The sequence below is a fragment of the Larimichthys crocea genome, chromosome XVIII, assembly GCF_000972845.2.
Source record: "Larimichthys crocea isolate SSNF chromosome XVIII, L_crocea_2.0, whole genome shotgun sequence".
Lineage (NCBI taxonomy): Eukaryota > Metazoa > Chordata > Actinopteri > Sciaenidae > Larimichthys > Larimichthys crocea.
This window is the reverse complement of record NC_040028.1, coordinates 21,981,621-22,004,871: the sequence shown is the minus strand read 5'-3', so window position 1 is coordinate 22,004,871 and position 23,251 is coordinate 21,981,621. Positions and strand designations below refer to the sequence as shown.

Genomic DNA, 23,251 nt, shown 5'->3' with positions numbered 1-23,251 from the left:
TAACGTCCCCGCAGACTTTCTAAAACCTGGACGTAGTCTCTGTGACGTCCCCGCAGACTGTCTAAAACCTGGACGTAGTCTCTGTGACGTTCCCACAGACTTTCTAAAACCTGGACGTAGTCTCCGTGACGTCCCCAAAGACTGTCTAAAACCTGGACGTAGTCTCCGTGACGTCCCCGCAGACTGTCTAAAACGTAGTCTCCATGACGTCCCTGCAGACTGTCTAAAACCTGGACGTAGTCTCCGTGACGTCCCCACAGACTGTCTAAAACCTGGACGTAGTGTCCGTGAAAAGAAAAGTCAACACAGGAAATAAAATGTGAACAAATTTTTTTATTTCAACGTAAATGTGAAATCATCTTATGAAATAGTTAATTTTTATTCTCTAGGTGAAAGAATACATACATCAAAAATATTTTCTCATGGCAGAGGAACGACAGACAGTGGTATTACATAAACAGTTCAAACCCAGCACACACACACACACACACACACAGCAGGACAGACTTCACGTCTTTCAGTCGGTTCATGAAGTCTTTGTTTCGTTTGGACCGACTGAACGTGAGCTGGTCAGTCCTGCTGAACCCTGGCAGGAAGTAAAAAGCTTTTTATTAATCAGTCTAAAGATGAAACTAAAATAAATCGTCATAAAAGCTTCGACAGTGCAGTGAGCCTCCTTGTTAATTATCTAACCTACGACGCCGCTCTCTCATTTCATGGAGCGACTTCGATCCACAGAGACGATGCTAGTTCAGTCTCGACTATGTCACATGTATAACACACCGTTAGCTTCGCTCGGCTAGCCCTAGTTATGAGGCCAGTTAGCTTAGCTTAGCATAAATCAACCTGTTAGTCAAACAAGTTGACAGAGCCAGGCTAGCTGTCCCACCTGTTTCTAGTCTGTAAGCTAAGCTTCATATTTAACGTACAGACATCTTTTATCAGTCTGAACTTCTGTGTTGGTGTAAAGATGATTTTGTAGCTCGCTAACGTGACGATGAAAGAAGAACAGAACGTGAGTAACGTGCTAACAAAGCTGTTTCATTGTGATTGCTAATTGGATTAATATATTTTTTAAATGATCATCGGCCTCATAAACCCAATATGGGTGAATTCATACTGCAGTTTTTTTTGTTTTTTTAAACATCGTACAAACGGAAAATAGTGACACGCTACGTCACATTTCAGTTCTCAGCCAAGCTGCCAGGCACGACTCGAGATGTGACGAACAACAACACTTAATTAGAACGAGCGGGAACGTGACGACTGGAGCCGGTTCGTTAAACCCCGCCCCCTCCTATCAGCTGCAGCTAAAAAGCTAATTCGGCTAACGTTAGCTCCATGTCAGTCTCTGGCTGCTTTATTTATATCATGCTAACAGACAGGCTAAAGCTAACAGCACTCAGACAAAGGCACATGTTGTTACTCAGATTACTTTTTATCTTTAGAAAGGTGTTAGAGTGTTAGCCGGAGATCAGGACAGACGAGCTAACGTTACGTTAAGCTCTTAGCATTCAGGATATATGACGTTCACGTAGCTAACAGCCTGTTAGCTAATGCTAATGACATGCTAACGTGCTAACTCTGGTTACACTTTATGTAGTCAGCTAGCTAGCCAGACGTGCTAATGATGGCAGATACGCCCGCGCTGTGTTTACAAACGTCAGCTGGTCACATGATCAAAGGATCTGGACACAGCGTCATGCTTCAGTGTGCTGAGCTCTGATTGGACATCACTGTTCAGGGGCGGAGTTTAATTAAAAATGATGAAGTCATCACTTCATTGATTTAAAGCAGAAATCATTTACTGAACAAATAAACCCAAAATGTGTCGATTGAAATGAGGTGGACTGAAAACACACGAGCAGAGCAACGACACTCGTAACGAGGCTCGTTACAAGACTCTTAACGACACTCGTAACGAGACTCGTTACAAGACTCTTAACAACACTCGTAACGAGACTCGTAACGAGACTCGTTACAAGACTCTTAACGACACTCGTAACGAGACTCGTTACAAGACTCGTAACGACACTCGTAACGAGACTCGTTACAAGACTCTTAACGACACTCGTAACGAGTCTCGTTACAAGACTCTTAACGAGACTCGTAACAAGACTCGTTGAAAGCAGCTTATCCGAGCACACAAAGCAGAGAAAGAACATCAGACTACATGTATTACTGTAACACCACCTTCAACACATTTCAAACAGGCTGTCTGATGACTGTTGGCGTTCTGTTCTCATTAATTATCATCATCATCATCATCATCATGGTTTGTTCGTACTGTGGCTTTAACGCGCTGACCTCGTCACGCTCTGTAACAGCAGTTGTGAAAAAACGTTTTGTGTTGAAAATTAAAAAGTGCAAATCAAACATCAGGACAAACTCGCCTCGTTTGTTCGGACACATGATCAAAGTTTTTCGATGCGTTCAGGGTCATCACGTTAAAGGAGCAGTTCACCATGTGTGATCAGCATAGTGAACTGATCCTTTAACTCATGAGTCATGTGACTCAGCTCTGTTTGGCACTACGTGACTTTAAAAACTTGAATCTGCCTCAGTGGACACAGTGAAACTCTTTGTACCCTGAATATTCCTGCACAGACAGCAGGGGGCGCTCTTCAGGCGTCCGCGTTGCCGTTCTCCTCCGGCTGCAGCTGCTCCTTCTCGGTGCAGTCGTCCTGCGGGGGGCGCACTCGCTTAAAGAAACCCAGCTGGAGAAGAAGGAGTGGATAATTCAAGTTTAAGTTGTTTGGTTCTGTGTGGTTCTGTGTGGTTCTGTCTGGTTCTGCTTGGTTCTGCTTGGTTCTGTGTGGTTCTGTCTGGTTCTGCTTGGTTCTGGTTGGTTCTGTCTGGTTCTCACCTTGTACATGATGAAGATGAGCAGCGCCAGCAGCAGCAGTCCTGCCAGCACAGCCAGAGCCACGACCCAACCCGGCACCGAAGGACTAGACTCCGCCACCCACACCACCGACACACTCGCCTGAAACAAGACACACTCGCCTGAATAACACACACTCACCTGTGTGTGTCTGTGTGTGTGTGTGTGTCTGTGTGTGTGTGTGTGTGTCTTACAGTTGTACTATTGGACGGCAGCTCTGACACCAGGTTCTTATACGGCATCTCGATGACATTGAAGGTGGCTGTAGATCGAACCACGTACGAACGATTCTGATTCTCAGTCTGAAAGAAGAAACAAAGACGTGAACCATGAAGAACAGACACATGAAGAACAGACACATGAAGAGAACAGACACATGAAGAGAACAGACACATGAAGAACAGACACAAGAATGAGAACAGACACATGAAGAACAGACACATGAAGAGAACGGAAAAGAACCTGGGAAGAACAGACACAAGAAGAAACGACACAGAAGAGAACAGACCATGACACTGAAGAGAACAGACACAAGAAGAGAACGACACGTGAAGAACAGACACATGAAGAAACAGACCACATGGAAGAGAACAGACACATGAAGAACAGACACATGAAGAGAACAGACACAAGAAGAACAGACACATGAAGAACAGACACATGAAGGAACAGACACTGAAGAAGAACAGACAATGGAAGAGAACAGACCACATGAAGAAACCGACACATGAAGAACAGACACTGAAGAACAGACCACATGAAGAGAACAGACAACTGAAGAGAACAGACCATGAAGAACAGAACACATGAAGAGAACAGACACATGAAGAGAACAGACACAGAAGAGAACAGACACATGAAAGAAACAGACACAGGAGAACAGACCATGAAGAGAACAACAAATGAAGAGAACAGACACATGAAAGAACAGACACATGAAGAGAACAGACACATGAGAGAAACAGACAAGAAGAGAACAGAACACAAGAAGAAGAAACACACTGAAGAGAAGACAGAACATGACGAAAACAGAGCAAATCAGAACATGAAGGAAACAGAGACAGACATGAAGAGAACAGACAACATGAAGAGAACAACAAGAAGAGAAGGACAGACCATGAAGAGAAACACGACACTGAAGAAGCAGAACACTGAAGAAAGACACATGAAGAGAAACACAGCACAAAGAAGAAGAGACAATGACTGGAGAAACAACAACAGAAGAAACAGACACATGAAGAACAGACACAGGATGAAGAGCACGAACATGAAGAGAACAGACACATAAGAACAGACCACATGAAGAACAGACAATGAAGAGAACAGACACAAGAAGAACAGACACATGAAGAGAACAGACACATGAAGAACAACACAAGAGACAGCGAGAGAACAGACACAAGAGGAAGAGACAACACAGAAGAAACAGACCATGAAGAACGACAACAGAACAGACATGAGAGAACAGACACAGAAGAACAGACACCAAGAAGAGAACAGACACTGAAGAACAGACACATGAAAGAAAACAGACACATGAAGAACCGACACAGGAAGAGAAAGACACTGAAGAGAACAGACACAAGAAGAGACAGAACACGAAGAGAACAGACACATTAGAGAAACAGACACTGAAGAACAGACACATGAAGAAACAGACAATGAAGAGAACAGACACAGAAGAACAGACACATGAAGAACAGACACAAGAAGAGAAAACAAATGAAGAGAACAGACACATGAGAGAACAGACACATGAAGAACAGACACATGAAGAGAACAGACACATGAAGAACAGACACATGAAGAGAACAGACACATGAAGAGAACAGACACAAGAAGAGAACAGACACATGAAGACAAGACACAAGAAGAACAGACACAAGAAGAACAGACACAGTGAAGAGAAACAATGAGACAACACATAGGAAGAGAACAAGAAGAGAAAGACCACTGAAGAGAGACAGACCATGAAGAGAAACAGACACATGAAGAGAAAACACATGAGAACAGACCAAGAAGAGAACAGACAACTGAGAACAGAACATGAAGAGAAAAGCACATGAAGAACAGACACATGAAGAGAACAGACACAGTAAGAGAACAGACACATGAAGAACACAACATGAAGAAACAGACACATGAAGAAAGACACCAGAAAGAGACAGACACAGAAGAGAACAACACAAGAAGAGAAAACAGACACATGAAGAACAAGACACAAGAAGAGAACAGACACATGAAGGAACAGACACAAGAAGAAGAACAGCAAATGAAGAACAGACACATGAGAACAGACACAGGAAGAGAAAGACACATGAAGACGACACTGAAGAGAACAGACACATGAAGAACAGAACACAAGAAAGAAGAAACAGACAGCAGAAAGACACAGAACATGAAGAACAACACATGAGAACAGACACATGAGAAAGAACAGACAATGAAAAAACAAGAAGAACAGACAAGAGAACAGACACATGAAAGAGAACAGACCACATGAAGAACAGACACAGAAGACAGACGACATGAGAGAACAGACACATGAAGAACAGACACATGAAGAAACAGACACAGGAAGAGAACAGACACATAAGAGAAAGACCAAGAGAGACAGACAAAAGCATGAAGAACAGACACAGAAGAGAACAGACCATGAAGAGAACAGACAACGAAGAAGAGAACAGACACATGAAGAGAACGAGCCAAGAGGAAAGCACAGAAGAACGAACAAGAGAACAGACATGAAGAAACAACACAAGAAGAGAACAAGACCAAGACAGACCTGAGACGAACATGAGAACAACAACTGAGAGAACAGACACATGAAAGAACAGACACATGGAAGAAACAGACACATGAAAGAGAACAGACACATGAGAACAGACCATGAGAGAACAACACATGAAGAGAAGACAGACAAGAAGCACATGAAAGAACAGACCACATGAAGAACAGACACAATGAAGAACAGAAACACATGAAGAGAACAACCAAAGAAGAGAAACAGACACATGAAGAACAGACACTGAGAACACGAAACGACATGAAAGACAGACAGAAACACAATGAAGAACAGACATGAAGAGAACAGACAACATGAAGAGAACAGACACATGAAGAATCAGACACAGAAAGAGAAACACACATGAAGAACAGACGAAGAACCGAGAATGTAAGAACAGAACACAGAAAGAACAGACACATGAAGAAACAGACACAGGAGGGTGGAAGAGAACAGACACATGAAGAACAGACACAAGTGAGACAGACACAAGAGAGAAAAGACACACATGTACAAGAACAGAGACAGACAATGAAGAAGACACGAAAGAGAAAACAAAAAGAAACAGACACATGAAGAGAACAGACACATGAAAGAGAACAAGACCAACAAAACAGACACATGAAGAAAGACACAATGAGAGAACAGACCAAAGCACGAGAACAGACACAGGAAGAGAACAGACACATGGAAGAACAGACACGTGAGAGAACCAGACACAATGAAGAGGCGAGACAATGAAAAAAAAAACACAGACACATGAAGAGACAGACACATGAAGAGATAAGACACATGAAGAGAACAGACAACATGAAAACGGGAAAGGTCAGTAGGCGAACAGAAAGGAAAGAGAACAGAGACAGGGACAGTGGTATAGAAGACACATGAAGGAACAACCAAGAGTAGAAACAGACACAGAAGACAGCAAATGGAAAGAACAGACCTATACGATGAAGAACGACACAGAAGAACAGGACACAGAAGACAGGACGGGACATAAGAAACGACAACATGAGACTACAGATAGCAGAAACAGACAAAAAACAACCAGAAGACAACCAAGAAACAACACTGAAGACAGAACACTTAGAACAACATGAAGAGAACAGACACAAGAAGAGAACAGACACTGTCTGTAGGATCGTTTGTTGTTCTGTAGGTCTGTTTGTTTGTTTGTTGGTTGGTAGGTCTGTCTGTAGGTTCGGCTGTATTGTTGTTCTGTAGGTTCTGTCCTGTTTGATTGTGCTGAAGGTCGGGTCTGTAGGTTGTGTTTGTTGTTTCTGATAGCTGTCCTGTACTTGTTTGGAGGTCGGTTCGTTGGTGTGTTGTCCTGTAGGTCTGTCTGTTTGATGTCTGTAGGTTCTGTCCTGAGTAGGTTTGTTTGTTTGTTCTGTAGTCCTGTCCTGTAGGTCTGTTGTTTGGTTTGGTTCTGATACTCTGGGGACAGGTCTGGTCGGTATGGTGGGGGGGGTCTGTCGTTTGTATGTTCTAGTCTGTCTGTTTGATGTTCTGTATGGAATCGTGTCTAGTAAGGGTTGGAGTTTGTTTGTTCTGTAGGTCTGTCTGTAGGTTTCCGTTTTGTTGTTTCTGTAGGTCTGTCCTGTAAGGTCTACCTGTAGGTGTGTCGTTGGTTAGTCTGTCTGTGCTGTATGGTCCTGTGCCGTAGTTTTGGATCTGGAGTGTGTTCTGGTAAGGGTCTGTACTGGTAGGGATCGGCCTAGGGGAGTCGGCGGCAGTACCGCGCTTTTCGCGGGAGTGGGTTATGAAGATGGTACTTACTGTAGTTTTACTGTCGCACAACACTGATAGGACTCATAGTCACTGTTTTTTTGGGGGTCTGTAGGTCCCGCATGCTGTTTGATGTTTCTGTAGGTCTGGTCGTGTAGGGTTTGGTTTGTTGTTCTTGTAGGTCTGTCCTGTAGCGTGTTGTTTTTGTTCTGTAGGTCGGTCTGTAGGTCTGTTTTGGTTGTTCTGATAGGATCCTGTCTGGAGGTTTTGATATTGTTGGTGTCTGTAGGGGTTCATGTCTGTAGGTCCCTACCTGTAGGGATTTGGTCTGTATTTCTGTTAAGGTCTGCCTGTAGGGGTTGTGGTCGTGTGTGTTCGCTAAGGTCTGTGTCGGTGTGTCTGGAGCTGTGTGATGAGGTGTGTGTGTAGGTGGGTGTAAGTGTGTGCTAGGTTTTGTTGTAGTGTGGGTAGGTGTGTGTAGGTGTGTGTGTGGTAGGTGGGGTGTAAGGTAGTGATGTGGTGTGGTTAATGTAATGGATATGGGTGTAGGTGTGTGAATAGGTGTGTGATACAAAGTAGGTGTGTACATGTTAGCTGTGGGGTGAGTAAGGTGGGGTTGTGGAGTGTAGGTGTGTGTAGCGGTGTGTAGGAGGTGAGGATTGTGATGCGGTGTGATGTAAGCGTGTTGGTGTAGGTGTATAGGTGGTTCAAGTAGGATGGCTGGGGGTGGTAGGGTAGTAGAAGGGACAAGGGAACCATGTGTGTAGGTGTGGTGAGTGTAGTCGGTGAGAGAAGGTGAGGGAGTCGCGGGTATGTGGTGTAGGAGTCGTGTGTTTGTAGAACGTGTGTGATGTGTGGTGTGTGTCGGTGTGTAGCTGTGTGTAGGTGTTGTGTGTAGGTGTGTGTAGGTGTGTGTGTGTGTGTAGGTGTGTATGTAGGTATGTGTGTAGGTGTGTGTAGGTGTGTGTGTAGGTGTGTATGTAGCTGTGTGTAGGTGTTGTGTGTAGGTGTGTGTAGCTGTGTGTGTAGGTGTGTATGTAGCTGTGTGTAGGTGTTGTGTGTAGGTGTGTGTGTAGCTGTGTGTAGGTGTGTGTGTAGGTGTGTATGTAGCTGTGTGTAGGTGTTGTGTGTAGGTGTGTGTAGCTGTGTGTAGGTGTGTGTGTAGGTGTGTATGTAGCTGTGTGTAGGTGTTGTGTGTAGGTGTGTGTGTGTAGGTGTGTGTGTGTAGGTATGTGTGTGTAGGTATGTGTGTGTAGGTGTGTGTAGGTGTTGTGTGTAGGTGTGTGTAGGTGTTGTGTGTAGGTGTGTGTAGGTGTGTATGTAGCTGTGTGTAGGTGTGTGTAGGTGTTGTATGTAGGTGTGTGTAGGTGTTGTGTGTAGGTGTGTGTAGGTGTGTGTGTGTAGATGTGTATGTAGGTGTGTGTAGGTGTTGTGTGTAGGTGTGTGTAGGTGTTGTGTGTAGGTGTGTGTGTGTAGGTGTGTATGTAGGTATGTGTGTAGGCGTGATGTGTATAGGTGTGTGTAGGTGTGTGTAGGTGTGTGTGTACCCTGAGGAAGTTGTCCACAGCCAGTCTGGAGTAGATGAAGAGGATGGCGTTCTTCCTCCTCTCCAGTCGACCCACCTGACACCTGAGCAGCAGACAGTCTGCTGTGACGCAGTCCTACAAACATCATTCATGTTACCATGGGAACCAATGAGGACGCACCACCATGACACCTGACATTACAACGTGTGTGTGTGTGTGTGCGTGTGTGCACCAGTGTCTGCAGGTCACTCTGTGCGTCTCTTGACTCCAGGTCTCTTCTCTGGCGGACGTGGTTTCGGTTCCGTCCCTCGGTCTCACGCTCTCTGGGTGGGATGGTGTTGTTCTTTGCCGAGGACAGCGGGTTCTGAAGCGCACACACACACACACACACAGTTACAGGTTGGTCTGTGCTGTCAGACTCTGCAGGTGCTGAAGTGTCGGTGTCTCACAGAGATGTTGAGCGGGTTGATCTCGGTGTCTGTGGTGCAGTTGATCGGTCCCTCCGTCTCGTAGCTGGTGATGTAGAGCAGCGAGCCGTTCTTGAACTGGTACGGCCACTTCACCTCCAGAGACGCCTTGCTGAAGGTGCTGGGCCCGCTGTTCAGGAGCTGTCAGTCAGCCAGGATTAGATATTACAGACAAACACTAACATGTTCCACAGCATCACAAGGTCACAGTCACATCTCTTAAAGGGACAGTACAGGCAGCTCATGTGTTTGTTTTGGAACGTTCTGTCAACGTTACAGAAACACAGGATGAACTACCTGTTGTATGATCAGTGTGTGTGTGTGTGTGTGTGTGTGTGTGTGTGTGTGTGGGTACCTCGTAGATATGAACTATCTGTGGTCCGATGTCGTCTCCGACCTGAGGAGGAACTTTAGGTTTCCAGTTGGCGATGGGAAGCAGCACCTGACCGGGAGACGACGTGCTGCACACACACACAGAGTTTTGATGAATGTGTGTGTAACTGAGTGTTACAGTGATGATGGTCTGTGTGTGTGTGTGTGTGTGTGTGTGTGTGTGTGTGTGTGTTACCCTCTAATGGACACTCTGGCGAGCACAGCCAGCTTGGTGACGCTGGACACTCGAGGACTCGTGTTGTTGAACTGGTTCGAGCTGAAACATGGAGAAACATGTGAGCAGCCACAGGGGGGCGCTGTGCTGTATGTGAGCAGCCACAGGGGGGCGCTGTGCTCTATGTTACAGTGACGTACTGAGCGCGCTCTGAGCTGCTCACACGCTCATTAACATATCTCACAAACAGCTCGTTGTCATGCAGATGAGCTTCAGCTCAGACACTCATTTACATACCTGCCTCTGATTGGACGGCCACTGTTAAGTGGTTCATGTGTGATGACACACTCGATGAATGTAAACGTGTGTGTGCAGACTGTACCTGACGATCTGCAGGTCAAACTTCACAGAGGTGTCCTCCTCCGACAGCTGGTGAACACTGAACTGCAACTCTGCCAGCACCTGGCCAATCACAGCACAGGAAGAGACAGCAGAGGACCAATCAGGAAGCAGGAAGGATGACGTCATAACCTGCAGCCGTACAGTCATGTGACACACTCACCTTGGTTCCTCCCTTCATGGGGTTTCCCAGGTCGCACACCACCATCTTGGTCTGGTTCTCCGTCTTGTAGGCGCAGGACAGTCTGCTGAGAGCCTGAACAGAACCAGAACCAGAGGAGCGAGTGTCAATCTGTTGCTAGGAAACAGCTCTGTCCAATCAACAGCAGCCGTTGATGATGATGTCACGAGGTGCATTACCTCCCCGCGGCCGACCCCGGTGAAGTCGGCCTGCTGTGGCAGGTAGATGTGCAGCTCGGCCTCGTAGGCTCCCTCTCCCTGGTTCTCAGCGCTGATCTTCAGAGTCAGAGCGTTGTCGTCGCCGATGTAGATCTGCTGACGGTCGCTTAGCAACAACACAAACACAAACCTCAGACACACGGCCATTTTTATGGAAGAGACAAATAATGCTAACGTTAGCTCAGGGTGTTAGCTGCTGTTAGCTCAGTCTGTTAGCTCAGTCTGTTAGCTGCTGTTAGCTCAGTCTGTTAGCTCAGTCTGTTAGCTCTCACCTCTCCACTGATAACTTCAGGTCGGGTTTACAGATGTTGTCGTCTCCACAGTCCAATAGGATGTGAGCCTGAGAGAGGGAGGGGCGGAGTCAAGAAGGAAGTCAAACAGTGATACGACACACACACACACACACACACACACACACACACAGACACGCACACGCACACACACGCACACACACACCTGCTTGGTGACGTTGGACGGCACCGACACGTCGATGATGGGCAGCAGTCCGGTCCGGTCTGCAGCCAGCTGGTAGTCCAGCCTGTACTCCATCGCCACGGAGATAGGCGTGATCTTGTCCCGGAACTCGTCCTGAGAGACAGACACGGTCAACCGACAGCTCTTATTCTGAAAGGCTCACAGCTGCTTCCTGTTGGGCCTCACCCTCAGGTAGACGTGCTGCTCCTCGCAGGCCGGGCCCCGCCCGTTGGACACCACCATGTTCTTGGAGTAGCTGAAGGTCTGTCCGTGCAGGAAGAGGACCCGCTTCGTCGCCTCCTTCTGCTTCAGCCGGTCCAACAGGAGGTCCACACGGAAATCTGAGGGAGGAGGAGGAGGAGGGGGAAGAGGAGGTGAGGAGGAAGAGGTGAGGAGGTGAGGAGGAGGAGGTGAGGAGGAGGGGGAAGAGGAGGTGAGGAGGTGAGGCGGCGAGAGGAGGAGGTGAGGAGGAGGAGGAAGAGAAGGAGGAGGAGGAGAAGGAGAAGGAGGAGGTGAGGAGGAGTAGGTGAGGAGGAGCCAAGAAGGAGCCGAGGAGGAGGAGGAGGTGAGGAGGAGGTGAGGGGGAGGAGGCGAGGAGGAGGTGGAGGTGAGGAGGAGGAGGAGGTGAGGAGGGCACACACACACACAGTTGTACATACTGAGAGTGGACGGAGCTCCTCGGCCGCTCGCCTTCAGACAGTACTTCACCTTGAAACTGAAACACACACAGTTACATTTTATTCTCTGCTGTGTGTGTGTGTGTGTGTGTGTGTGTGTGTGTGTGTGTGTGGAGGACTCACCAGGACACGTATGTGCCGGTCTTGGGATGCTTGCAGGTCTTCTCCTCAGGGTTGATGATCTGAGGCGTGATGTCTAACGTGGCGTTCACACCGATGACTGGACGAGCTCTGACACACACACACACACACACACACACACACACACACACACACTTTAGTTTCTATGTAACGAAAATAAACAAATCGTATCAATGCGAGTTTGTTAAGCATCAGCGTGGTCATGTGACGTGATGATGTAATGGCGTGACGTGGTCATGTGACAGTGTAACGGGCTGAGCAGAGCTGAAGGGGTTAAACCTGTAAAACATGAATGAACAGAGCAGCTCTTTGATATCAGAGGTGGCCTCACTCATTAACACACACACACACACACACACAGACACACACACACAGACACACACAGACACACACACAGCAGGGTGTGCACACACACACACACACACACACACAGACACACACACACAGCAGGGTGTGCACACACACTCACACGCACACACTCACACACACACACACACACACACTCACACAGTGTACTTACCTGTATAAAACAGCTTTGTCTGCTCCAAACACTCCCACTATTAAATCTGAAAGACACAGACACACATCAGCAGTTTGTGTCAGCCCTGTGTGTGTGTGTGTGTGTGTGTGTGTGTGTGTACCTGGATATCCGTTCTGGTCTATGTCTGTGTTTCCGGTCATGGAGTATCCGAAGCTGGGCGGCATGTAGCTGGACGCCCAGCGGCCCTGAAGGACCTGACAGAGAACATGAGACATGAAACGGGTCACATGATCAGCAGAGTCTCTGAGGTTCATCCTCTGCTGACCATGAACAGCACACTGATGACAGGTGAGCAGCTCAGCTGGTGTTACCTGAGACGGAGACGGGTCAGGACCCTGAGGACGCCCATTATGGATGTACACCAAACCACTGTGGTCGGCGCCTCCATAAGGAGCTGATATGGCTACGTCTGGACAGGTGGAGGACAGGTGGAGGACAGGTGGAGGACAGGTGGAGGATAGACAGCCATCAACAACTTAACAAGTTAGCTGCTGTTCGCTAATGGACACTGTGTGTGTGTGTGTGTGTGTGTGTGTCTCACCGTTGTATCCGTCCATGTCCAGGTCTCCCAGCGCTGCGATGGCAGAGCCGTACCGGGCGTAAACGTCCGACCCTGTTAGCATCTGAGGCGGGTGAAAGGAGAATCCACCACGACCCAGGTACACGGACACCTGGACACACACACACACACACACACACACGTACGCTTTAGTAACCAACAGTGTGTGTCCGAGTGTGTGTGAGAGTGTGTGTGTCGGTGTCGTCCTACCTGTCCCATCTCCCTCAGTTTCCCATTAGACACTCTGTCCATGAAGAGAGGAGCTCCCACCAGCAGATCCACCAGGCTGACGGACAGAGGAACCTTTGTTCAACGTTTGTTCAACGTTTGTTCAACGTTTGTTCAACGCTGCTGAGAGAACTTAGCTGAGCATGAGGCTAACTTGAGCGTGTTGAACGTGCACTCACCCGTCATTGTTGACGTCAGTGGCAGCTACAGAATGTCCAAAGTAAGCAGCCATCTGCAAGACAGAGAGAACAGCTAACAGAGGTAGAGAGAGGTCACCGTCACTGCACGGGGACAGACAGAGGGCAGTGGAGATGCTGCGCTGACGCGTAATCAGGTAGTCAGGCCCAGCAGCATCTCTGGACATGATGGCAGAGAAGAGCAGGGCGAAGAGGACGCTAAGGAATTCATGCCCGTTAAACACATGTCGACATGCAGGAGGAAGAGGGCGGGGACAGAAAATCATCAGGCGCCAGCAGAGTTAACGAGTTCCTCTTCGCCTTCCTGTCCTCCATGACTCGTCTTCTCTTTTATCTGCTTCCTGTCCCTCTCTCTCTTTTTAAGACACTTCCTGTCACACTCATCTTAGTTCAGAGGCCACAGACAGACAGTCTTTACGAGACAACAAGCAGCGAGTGACTGAACATGTGTGCTGCAACTCACCTGTGTTCCCGTGAAGTTCACCACAGACTCCATGTTCAGGCCGTTGAAGATGTTCACCTGCAAACATCCAACACGTCATCCAACAGGTCAACCAACACGTCATCCAACACGTCACCCAACACGTCAACCAACACGTCATCCAACACGTCATCCAACACGTCACCCAACACGTCATCCAACACGTCATCCAACACGTCACCCAACACGTCACCCAACACGTCACCCAACACGTCAGCCTTCATGCCAATCAACACGTCATCCAACAGGTCATCCAACAGGTAAACCAACACGTCACCCAACACGTCAACCAACACGTCATCCAACACGTCAACCAACACGTCACCCAACACGCCAACCAACACGTCATCCAACACGTCATCCAACACGTCACCCAACACGTCAACCAACGCGTCAACCTTCGTCAACCAACACGTCACCCAACACGTCATCCAACACGCCAACCAACACGTCACCCAACACGTCATCCAACATGCCAACCAACACGTCAACCTTTGTCACCCAACACGCCATCCAACACGTCAACTTTCACGCCACTCAACACGTCAGCCAACACGTCAGCCAACACGTCATCCAACATGTCAACCTTCATGCCAATCAACACGTCATCCAACAAGTCAACCAACACGTCAACCAACACGTCAACCAACACGACAACCAACACGTCATCCAACACGTCAACCTTCACGCGTCACGGATCAACATCAGCAGTCTCAAACATTCAGTACTCACGTAACCCAGCGCCTTCTCCCCGCGAGGTACGCCGGTCACGTAATCTGTGGAGGGATGAGAGACGTCAACGTCAACGTCAACATCCATCTCACATCAAAACAATAAATCACGTCAGCTGATTGAACTGTCTCACCTTCTTTTCCATCATCGTTAAAATCTCCGACTGTCACAGAGTAACCTGAAGAAGACAGACACACATTACTCCACAGACTGTCTACAACCGGACGTGTGTGTGTGTGTGTGTGTGTGGGGTTACCAAGGTAACTGTCGTCATACATGGCGCCCGCTGACTTGGTGGCGAGCGTGTTGGCGTACTGGGTGATGTATTTATTCTCAAAACGGGTGAAAATCTCAGAGACGTCATCAGAGATCAGCTGACCTGAAGAGAGAGGAGAACGTCAGAGAACACGGAGAGAACACAGAGAGAACACAGAGAACACAGAGAACACACAGAGAACACGGAGAGAACACGGAGAGAACATAGAGAACACGGAGAACACAGAGAGAACACAGAGAGAACACAGAGAACACAGAGAGAACACAGAGAGAACATGGTTTTATTTTTTGTTGACAGGCTCGTTTAGGAAACACACGTTGTAATTAAAGGAACCACAGAGACTGTAAACCACTGACTTATGAGAAACAGAGGGGTGTGTATGTATGTGTGTGTGTGTGTGTGTGTGTGTGTATGTGTGTGTGTAATTGTTGACTCAACAGGAAACAATAATTAGTTGAACACACCCCAGGAAGGGAGAACATGTGACTCAGCGTTCAGACGATAATCTGTGTCACACCCTCTAATGTCAGACGACTGGACAAACATGGACTACACACACACACACACACACACACACACACACACACACACCTCTGTCTGAACCCTCACCTGCCTGGACTCTACCTGCTGATTAATGCACGCTGCAGTCTGAATTAGCCGTTAGCTCTGAATTAGCCGTTAGCTCTGAATTAGCCGTTAGCTGAATTAACCGTTAGCTCTGAATTAGCTGTTAGCTCTGAATTAGCCGTTAGCTGAATTAGCCGTTAGCTCTGAATTAGCTGTTAGCTGAATTAGCCGTTAGCTCTGAATTAGCCGTTAGCTGAATTAGCCGTTAGCAGTGCACTCAGCTCTCTCTGGATCACTTTGATCCACAGGAACCTGAAAAAAGGATCATAGTCACATTCTGCAGTTCTGAAGGAACGTCTTAGCTTTATGTTAGCTTTGCATTAGCTTGACATTAACATGGCATCTAACTTATGAAGGGACATCTTGTTTTAATCAGATATACAGTGTCGTGCCAGAACCAGAGCTGGATGATGTAACTGGGTTCAGCAGCTTAGACATAATGGCAGAGGAGCAGAGAGCGAAGAGGACGCTAACGGAGGAAGCTAAGAAGAGACGGGTGGATTTAGACGGCTCACACTCATCCAGCAGCATCCTGAGTTCGTTGTCATGGCGACACATCTCGGTGTAACACTCACCCTGCCAGTAGAAGCTGCCCGGGCCTCCGACCACCACCCTGTTGTTCTTCTGAAAGCACACAGACAAAAAGCTGTCACCACTTCTTCTGCTCCACCTCCTCCACAGCCACACAGACCCGGCATCATGCAGCGCTGGCCCGGGGTCAGACCTCCACCCACATTAATGTTTCTCGCTATCTACCTTCAGGAAGTCGACGCTGAAGCCGGCCTGACAGAAGCCCTGCCCCTCAGGTGAGTTTGCACCTGGACAGAGAAACAAACAGGAAATCAAAGAATGTTTTATTTGGAAAATTTGGTGTCTGACTTCCTGTCAGGTCGAGCTGCTCTGTGCAGACTGACGCAGGCGGAGAGACGCTTAACATTAGCTTCACATTAGCTTAACATTAGCTTCACATTAGCTTAACATTAGCTTCACATTAGCTTTACATTAGCCTCACATTAGCTTCACATTAGCTTCACATTAGCCTCACATTAGCCTCACATTAACCTCACATTAGCTTCACATTAGCTTTACATTAGCTTCACATTAGCTTTACATTAGCTTCACATTAACGTCACATTAGCCTCACATTAGCTTCACATTAACCTCACATTAGCCTCACATTAGCCTCACATTAGCCTCACATTAGCCTCACATTAGCCTCACATTAGCCTCACATTAGCCTCACATTAGCTTCACATTAGCCTCACATTAGCCTCACATTAGCCTCACATTAGCTTCACATTAGCCTCACATTAGCTTCACATTAGCCTCACATTAGCCTCACATTAGCCTCACATTAGCCTCACATTAGCCTCACATTAGCCTCACATTAGCTTCACATTAGCTTCACATTAACTTTACATTAGCTTCACATTAACGTCACATTAGCCTCACATTAGCTTCACATTAACCTCACATTAGCCTCACATTAGCCTCACATTAGCGTCACATTAGCCTCACATTAGCTTCACATTAGCTATACATTAGCTTCACATTAGCCTCACATTAGCTTCACATTAGCTTCACATTAGCCTCACATTAGCTTCACATTAACCTGACATTAGCCTCACATTAGCTTTACATTAGCCTCACATTAACCTCACATTAGCTTTACATTAGCTTCACATTAGCTTCACATTAGCTTTACATTAGCCTGACATTAGCCTCACATTAGCTTCACGTTAGCCTGACATTATCTTGACATCTGTCACTGACAGCTGGTACTGCAGTAGGAGTTACTGGGCTACAGGTTCTGGTTCTGGTGTGTTGCTACAGAGAGGTAGACAGACAGTGAACAGAGAAGGACGGACTTGATCTGCAGGGAGAGTACTCGACCACGGTGTCCGCTTTCTTCAGGTAACACGTTCCCACCGGCTCGCGCTCAGAGACGCCGAAGGTGGACCACTGATAGAGCGGAGCGCAGGCCTGGAACAACAGAACATAGTGTGAGTGTACAGAGGAACCAGAGTTCTGGTTCTGGTTCTGTTCAGGATCATGTGTGTGTTTGTACCAGGATGTGTTCTCCATCAGACCGGACTGAGGCACCGAACCACTGTTTGGATTTGAACTCCATCTGAGAGCCTTCTGTATTGGTCCGGTCGCCTGGGAAGAAACAGAAGCTCCAATCATCATCAGAGTTTTCAGATGTGACCGTCCAATCAGAGCCCTCCTAACAAACCGACTGAAGGGGATTTCCAGACTGAGGAAGCTGAGGCTGCTCACACTGCTGTGGTCATCATGCCACCATCTTAACCACCGTAACCATGGTGACAGGCTGAACCAGAGAGACACAGAGGGGACGGGCCAATGACATGAGTCCACCATTGAAAAAAGAAATACTGAATCTATCACTTAATTCTATAAAACCTATTCAATTCAAATGATCATTATTTCATGTTTTGGCCTCTGTGTTATTTTAATAATGATGAATTCAAAATAAAATACTCTGGCATTATTTTATGTTTGAAATCTTTTTTTATATCAATAGTTTTAAAGCTGTTAAAATAACTGCAAAACTTTTGTCCAGCAATTTACATTTCTTAAATGTCATAAACACTGGACTTTTATTTTGAAGTGAAGAGACAATTAATAGCTCTCCGGGTTTTCATCGCACAGTGAGACACATATCTTTGTAATCAGTCTCTGCTCTCACGTGACGTTGTGTGGTTTGGTTGAAGTGGTGAAATTAGCAGAAGTGCTAAAGTGGACATGCAGTGTTTTCGTGTTTTGTTCCATGCCCAGATACTTGCTTGGGGATTGAACTGTGTTTCGTTTGGGTAGCAGTGCTTGGTAGAGCTTTTAGCTGAGTTTCTCCCCGTCATGTTGGTATGCTGCATGTCAGGATTGATGCTTCCTAGCAGACGCTGACGATCACGCTGTACCCGTACGGGTTCTTTCCAGTTGAAATATGAATATGATTATCGGTATCGGCCAAGTTCTTCTGGGGGAGCGAAGAGGACATCAGGAGCTTCGATGAAGCGGTCCCTGAGGTTGAACCTTCTGCAAAGGAACTTTGGCGATGTAGCAAGTGCACGGATGGTCGACCTCCGAGCAGCCGGTGCTCAAGCCAACAGCAGATTCTGCTGAAGCTGAAGCTGAAGCTGACGTACACAGCTCAAATAAGGTTTGGGTTTCACGTTAACGTTCTCTGGGTGAACACACACACATAAAACATGGACACACTGATGACAGAGCATCATCCAGCCACATTTATTTTGGTTGTGCTCACTTCCTGTTCCACGCTCTGATATAACTGGACGAGTCACGCTGTAGGAACAAAAGCCTGTGGTGCATCATGGGTAGAATTCCAGTGAATTCTGGTCTGCGGTCCAGAAAAGCTTCGGCCAGCCGTCATGGAGGTCGGATCAACAACAAAGAGAGCTATTGACTGAGACACACACACACACACACACACACACACACACACACACAGTAACTAGGCCACTCTCTGACAGCATTACAGCCTGAGGGAACAGCATGCTGCCTGGCTCAGAGGCACTAACTCACCTTTTATGGGCAGGACGCAGCAGGAAGGCCTCGGCCATGTTCACAGCCCAAACATCCTGATCACACACTCTTCCCTTTATTTGTTAACACGTTTCTTTCTAGTCACTACCAAGGTAAATTATGTACTTTTATTTTGAAAATCAAGCAGATTCTCGATCCTGTTTCTGGACAAAGCGAGCCCTTCGGCTGAGAGCAAAACTTTCATGTTGCTGAGACGCTTCAACTCGTTTGTACTCGTCTGGAATTTATTGTGTGTCAGAAACATGAACGCACCACACGGCACTAAGTCACAAAGCAGCAACTATTTCACTGATTCTGGTGAAACTGGATCATATTTTATGGAGGAAATGTTTTCTGGTTTTCCCTCTGATGTCCTCCGGCTGCTCCGCCTCAACTCTCTGTGATTTACAGAGTTTATGACGGACAGTGAAGTAACCTGCTGACAGCTGTAGCTGCTGTTAGCTCATGTTAGCTCAGTCTGTTAGCTGCTGTTACCCCATGTTAGCTCAGTCTGTTAGCTGCTGTTAGCTCATGTTAGCTCAGTCTGTTAGCTGCTGTTAGCTCAGGTTAGCTCAGTCTGTTAGCTGCTGTTAGCTCAGGTTAGCTCAGTATGTTAGCTGCTGTTAGCTCATGTTAACTCAGTCTGTTAGCTCATGTTAGCTGCTGTTAGCTCAGTTTGTTAGCTGCTGTTAGCTCATGTTAGCTCAGTCTGTTAGCTGCTGTTAGCTCAGTCTGTTAGCTGCTGTTAGCTCAGTCTGTTAGCTCAGGTTAGCTCAGTCTGTTAGCTGCTGTTAGCTCATGTTAGCTCAGTCTGTTAGCTCATGTTAGCTCAGTCTGTTAGCTCATGTTAGCTCAGTCTGTTAGCTCATGTTAGCTGCTGTTAGCTCATGTTAGCTCAGTCTGTTAGCTTATGTTAGCTCAGTCTGTTAGCTCATGTTAGCTCATGTTAGCTCAGTCTGTTAGCTGCTGTTAGCTCAGTCTGTTAGCTCAGTCTGTTAGCTCATGTTAGCTCAGTCTGTTAGCTTATGTTAGCTCAGTCTGTTAGCTCAGAGCACAGGGGAGTGTTAGTGTTTGTACAACAGGCGTTTTGCACCACCAGGAAGAAGAAGAAGACGAAGAAGACAAAAAAAAGAGGAAGAAGAAGAAGACAAAAAAAGAGGAAGAAGAAGAAGACGAGGTTTACAGCGAATGCTGACGGAGAACAGAGCCAGTGTCGTGCCAGAACTGGAGCTGGACAATACATAAGTGAGTATCATGGGTCACGTTAGCTGCTAAACTCACAAGCTAACGGAGAGTCTGATGATGTCATCAGAGTGTGACAATATCTGCCATGTTTTACAGTAACGCTGTAGTGGCTGCTGGTCGTTTGTTGACGTTAGCGGACTCCATTCCTAAGCTAATGTTAGCTCATGTTGCTCACAGTCTGGTAGCAAAGCCTCTTGGCGTGCTGTGGTAGTCGTTGCACCATCGTCTTCATCAGTTGTTGCTACATGAAGTGAACAGCTCGAGGACTCTGATTTCAAAACACGTCTCCTCAGGCTGTAAACATGTTTCCCTCTGCTGACACAGACAGACTCATGTCTGCTGAGTGAAGTCATGGCGATGACATCAGGCCGCAGACCTGAAGACGTGTTTGCAGTTCACACATGTGGCCGGCAGCTGATCCCAGTTAAACCTGTGAGCCCGATCAAACACTGTCCACGCCCGCCGAACCAGCCGAGAGGAGTCACGACTCTGCCAGAGAGCTAACCACACCTCCAACACAGAGGAGCGCACGGCTAACGGACTACAGTCACTGATGGAGCTACAGCCAATCATCATCCAGGTCCCCAGCAGCAGCTGATCTCACTGCCTAGTCCAGCAGCAGTCAGCCCAGCTCGGCGTCTGTCTTTCAGCCTTTTATTTCACCAAGCTCTCACCAACCACTAAAAGTCAGTCCCACATTTACTCTTGTCCGGCGGCTTCTTGCTCGCTCACTCTCTCCTTTTCTCTTCCCACTGTAAAGAATCTTGGAGTTGTTTTTGATCAGGATTTGTCCTTTAACGTCACATGAAACAAATTTCGAGGACTGCATTCTTCCACTTACGTAACATCGCTAAAATCAGACGCATCGTGTCTCAAGCGGATGCAGAAAAACTAGTCCACGCATTTGTTACTTCAAGGCTGGACTATTGTAACTCTTTGTTATCAGGCTGCTCCAATAAGTCTCTGAGGACTTTGCAGTTAATTCAGAATGCTGCTGCACGTGTTCTGACAGGAACCAAGATCAGAGATCACATCTCTCCCATTTTGGCTTCCTTGCATTGGCTACCTATTAAATCTAGAATAGAATTTAAATTCTTCTCCTTACTTACAAAGCTCTTCATGGTCAGGCACCATCATATCTAAAAGAGCTCATAGTACCTTACTACCCCTCTAGAACACTGCGCTCTCAGGACGCTGGGTTCCTTGTGGTTCCTTGTGGTTCCTTGTGGTTCCTATAGTCTCCAAAAGTAGATTGGGAGCCAGAGCTTTCAGCTATCAGGCTCCTCTTCTGTGGAACAAACTACCATTCTGGGTTCAGGAGGCAGACACGGTCAACACCTTTAAGAGTAGACTGAAGACTTTCCTCTTTGATAGAGCTTATAGTTAGATTAGACTGCTCCTCTCTCTCTTTCAGGGTTATTCCTAGTCAGGCACGGTATTGGTTGAACATGCAGTCACATCTCCCTTTACTGAAAACTCTCTCTGTCTCTCCATCTGTAAACCTTCATGTCTCATTAATCATGTCTCTAACTAAACTTCTTCCCTGGAGTTTCTGTCTCTGTCGTCCAGCAGGTTCTTGTGGATCGTGGCTGCTGCTGTGGTCCTGCATGACGTCCACTACACATATTACTACTGTCATCATTGCTGCCATATCTCCATCACAGTTTATAGTTAGTTGATGATTTGCTGCTGCTGAGCATCTGTGTCTCTCTGTCTCTATCACAGGTTCCACTGTTAAAGGTTTTTGTGGGCAAGTTTTTCCTCACTGGAACCGAGGGTCTAAGGACAGAGGGTGTCACTCCCTGTACAGATTGTAAAGCCTCAGAGGAAAATGGACTTTGTGACTTTGGACTGTACAAATAAAATCTGATTTGAATCACAGTGTTGGGGCTGACGGATATTAGACATTACTGGATGATGTCTGTACAGAGGTGTCGTGACGTTCTTGGGCTGAACTCGTCAAACTGAGATGAAACAAAACAAAAAGTTTTGGTGTGTGTGTTGGACTCCTCAGGAAGTCGGAACAATTGTAGGAAAGCATTCAACAGTCGGACTGAATATGACACATCATCATCACAGACGAGTCCACACGCCTCATGTTTCACCACACATTCCTGAATGTGTCCTGACATGAGCTGAGGGCGGCAGGCTGAACACACTCATTATCCCATCAATAACACACACACACTCTGTTATTACCGAAGAAGCTGAGCTCAAAGTCAAACTCACTTTTTTAGATTTACTCAGCGTCTGTAGAAGAGTTTATTCTGATGGACAGCAGACTGATCTGATCACACTGTTCAGCATGCTCAACTGGAGGCTTTTATTGTGAAATTCTTCTGTTGTATTAAACTTACGTCTATGCAGAACAAGAGAAGAGCAGCTGATCCTGTCCTCACACACACACACACACACACACACACACACACACACACACACACACACACACACACACTCTCCAGTGTGATGATGTAATATCATCAGCAGTGGAACCTGTGATAGAGAGACTCACACGGGACTCACACCGAACGTGGAACGGAAGCGGAACGGAAGCGGAGCGAGCCGGCCGTATTCACGCGAGATCACGAGATCACGCGAGAATCCTGGACATACCCGAGACCCCGCGATAAACAGTGTATAAAAAAACAACAACAACAAACAGCTGACTTTGCTTCTCCGACGTGGAGGAGATTATAAAAAGCATCTGTTGTGTCATAAATGATTGTGTGTTGTTCCACTTCAACAATTAGTCTCTCGTTGAGACCCTTTGATC

At 47.0% G+C, this 23,251-nt stretch overlaps 1 protein-coding gene across 1 annotated transcript in view; it reads right to left on the bottom strand.

Annotated features, from left to right (window-relative positions):
- Positions 1-313: 313 nt before the first annotated feature.
- The window catches only part of itgav (integrin, alpha V), a 24,942-nt gene continuing 2,004 nt past the window's right edge, over positions 314-23,251 (bottom strand). Inside the window, exons 3-33 of the mRNA XM_027290909.1 lie at positions 17,738-17,829; positions 17,538-17,652; positions 16,426-16,487; positions 16,245-16,293; positions 15,022-15,144; positions 14,899-14,943; positions 14,766-14,809; positions 14,016-14,072; positions 13,535-13,587; positions 13,338-13,413; positions 13,110-13,239; positions 12,880-12,977; positions 12,669-12,762; positions 12,548-12,593; positions 12,010-12,117; positions 11,869-11,924; positions 11,396-11,550; positions 11,192-11,323; positions 11,008-11,075; positions 10,697-10,841; positions 10,500-10,592; positions 10,320-10,399; positions 9,959-10,039; positions 9,746-9,851; positions 9,373-9,531; positions 9,156-9,287; positions 8,945-9,058; positions 3,079-3,186; positions 2,867-2,986; positions 2,589-2,717; positions 314-586 (exon numbers count right to left, since the gene is read on the bottom strand). Coding sequence (XP_027146710.1) covers positions 2,625-2,717; positions 2,867-2,986; positions 3,079-3,186; positions 8,945-9,058; positions 9,156-9,287; positions 9,373-9,531; positions 9,746-9,851; positions 9,959-10,039; positions 10,320-10,399; positions 10,500-10,592; positions 10,697-10,841; positions 11,008-11,075; positions 11,192-11,323; positions 11,396-11,550; positions 11,869-11,924; positions 12,010-12,117; positions 12,548-12,593; positions 12,669-12,762; positions 12,880-12,977; positions 13,110-13,239; positions 13,338-13,413; positions 13,535-13,587; positions 14,016-14,072; positions 14,766-14,809; positions 14,899-14,943; positions 15,022-15,144; positions 16,245-16,293; positions 16,426-16,487; positions 17,538-17,652; positions 17,738-17,829 — 2,834 coding nt within the window. The 3' untranslated portion in view covers positions 314-586; positions 2,589-2,624. The remainder of the gene's footprint in view (positions 587-2,588; positions 2,718-2,866; positions 2,987-3,078; positions 3,187-8,944; positions 9,059-9,155; positions 9,288-9,372; positions 9,532-9,745; positions 9,852-9,958; positions 10,040-10,319; positions 10,400-10,499; positions 10,593-10,696; positions 10,842-11,007; positions 11,076-11,191; positions 11,324-11,395; positions 11,551-11,868; positions 11,925-12,009; positions 12,118-12,547; positions 12,594-12,668; positions 12,763-12,879; positions 12,978-13,109; positions 13,240-13,337; positions 13,414-13,534; positions 13,588-14,015; positions 14,073-14,765; positions 14,810-14,898; positions 14,944-15,021; positions 15,145-16,244; positions 16,294-16,425; positions 16,488-17,537; positions 17,653-17,737; positions 17,830-23,251) is intronic.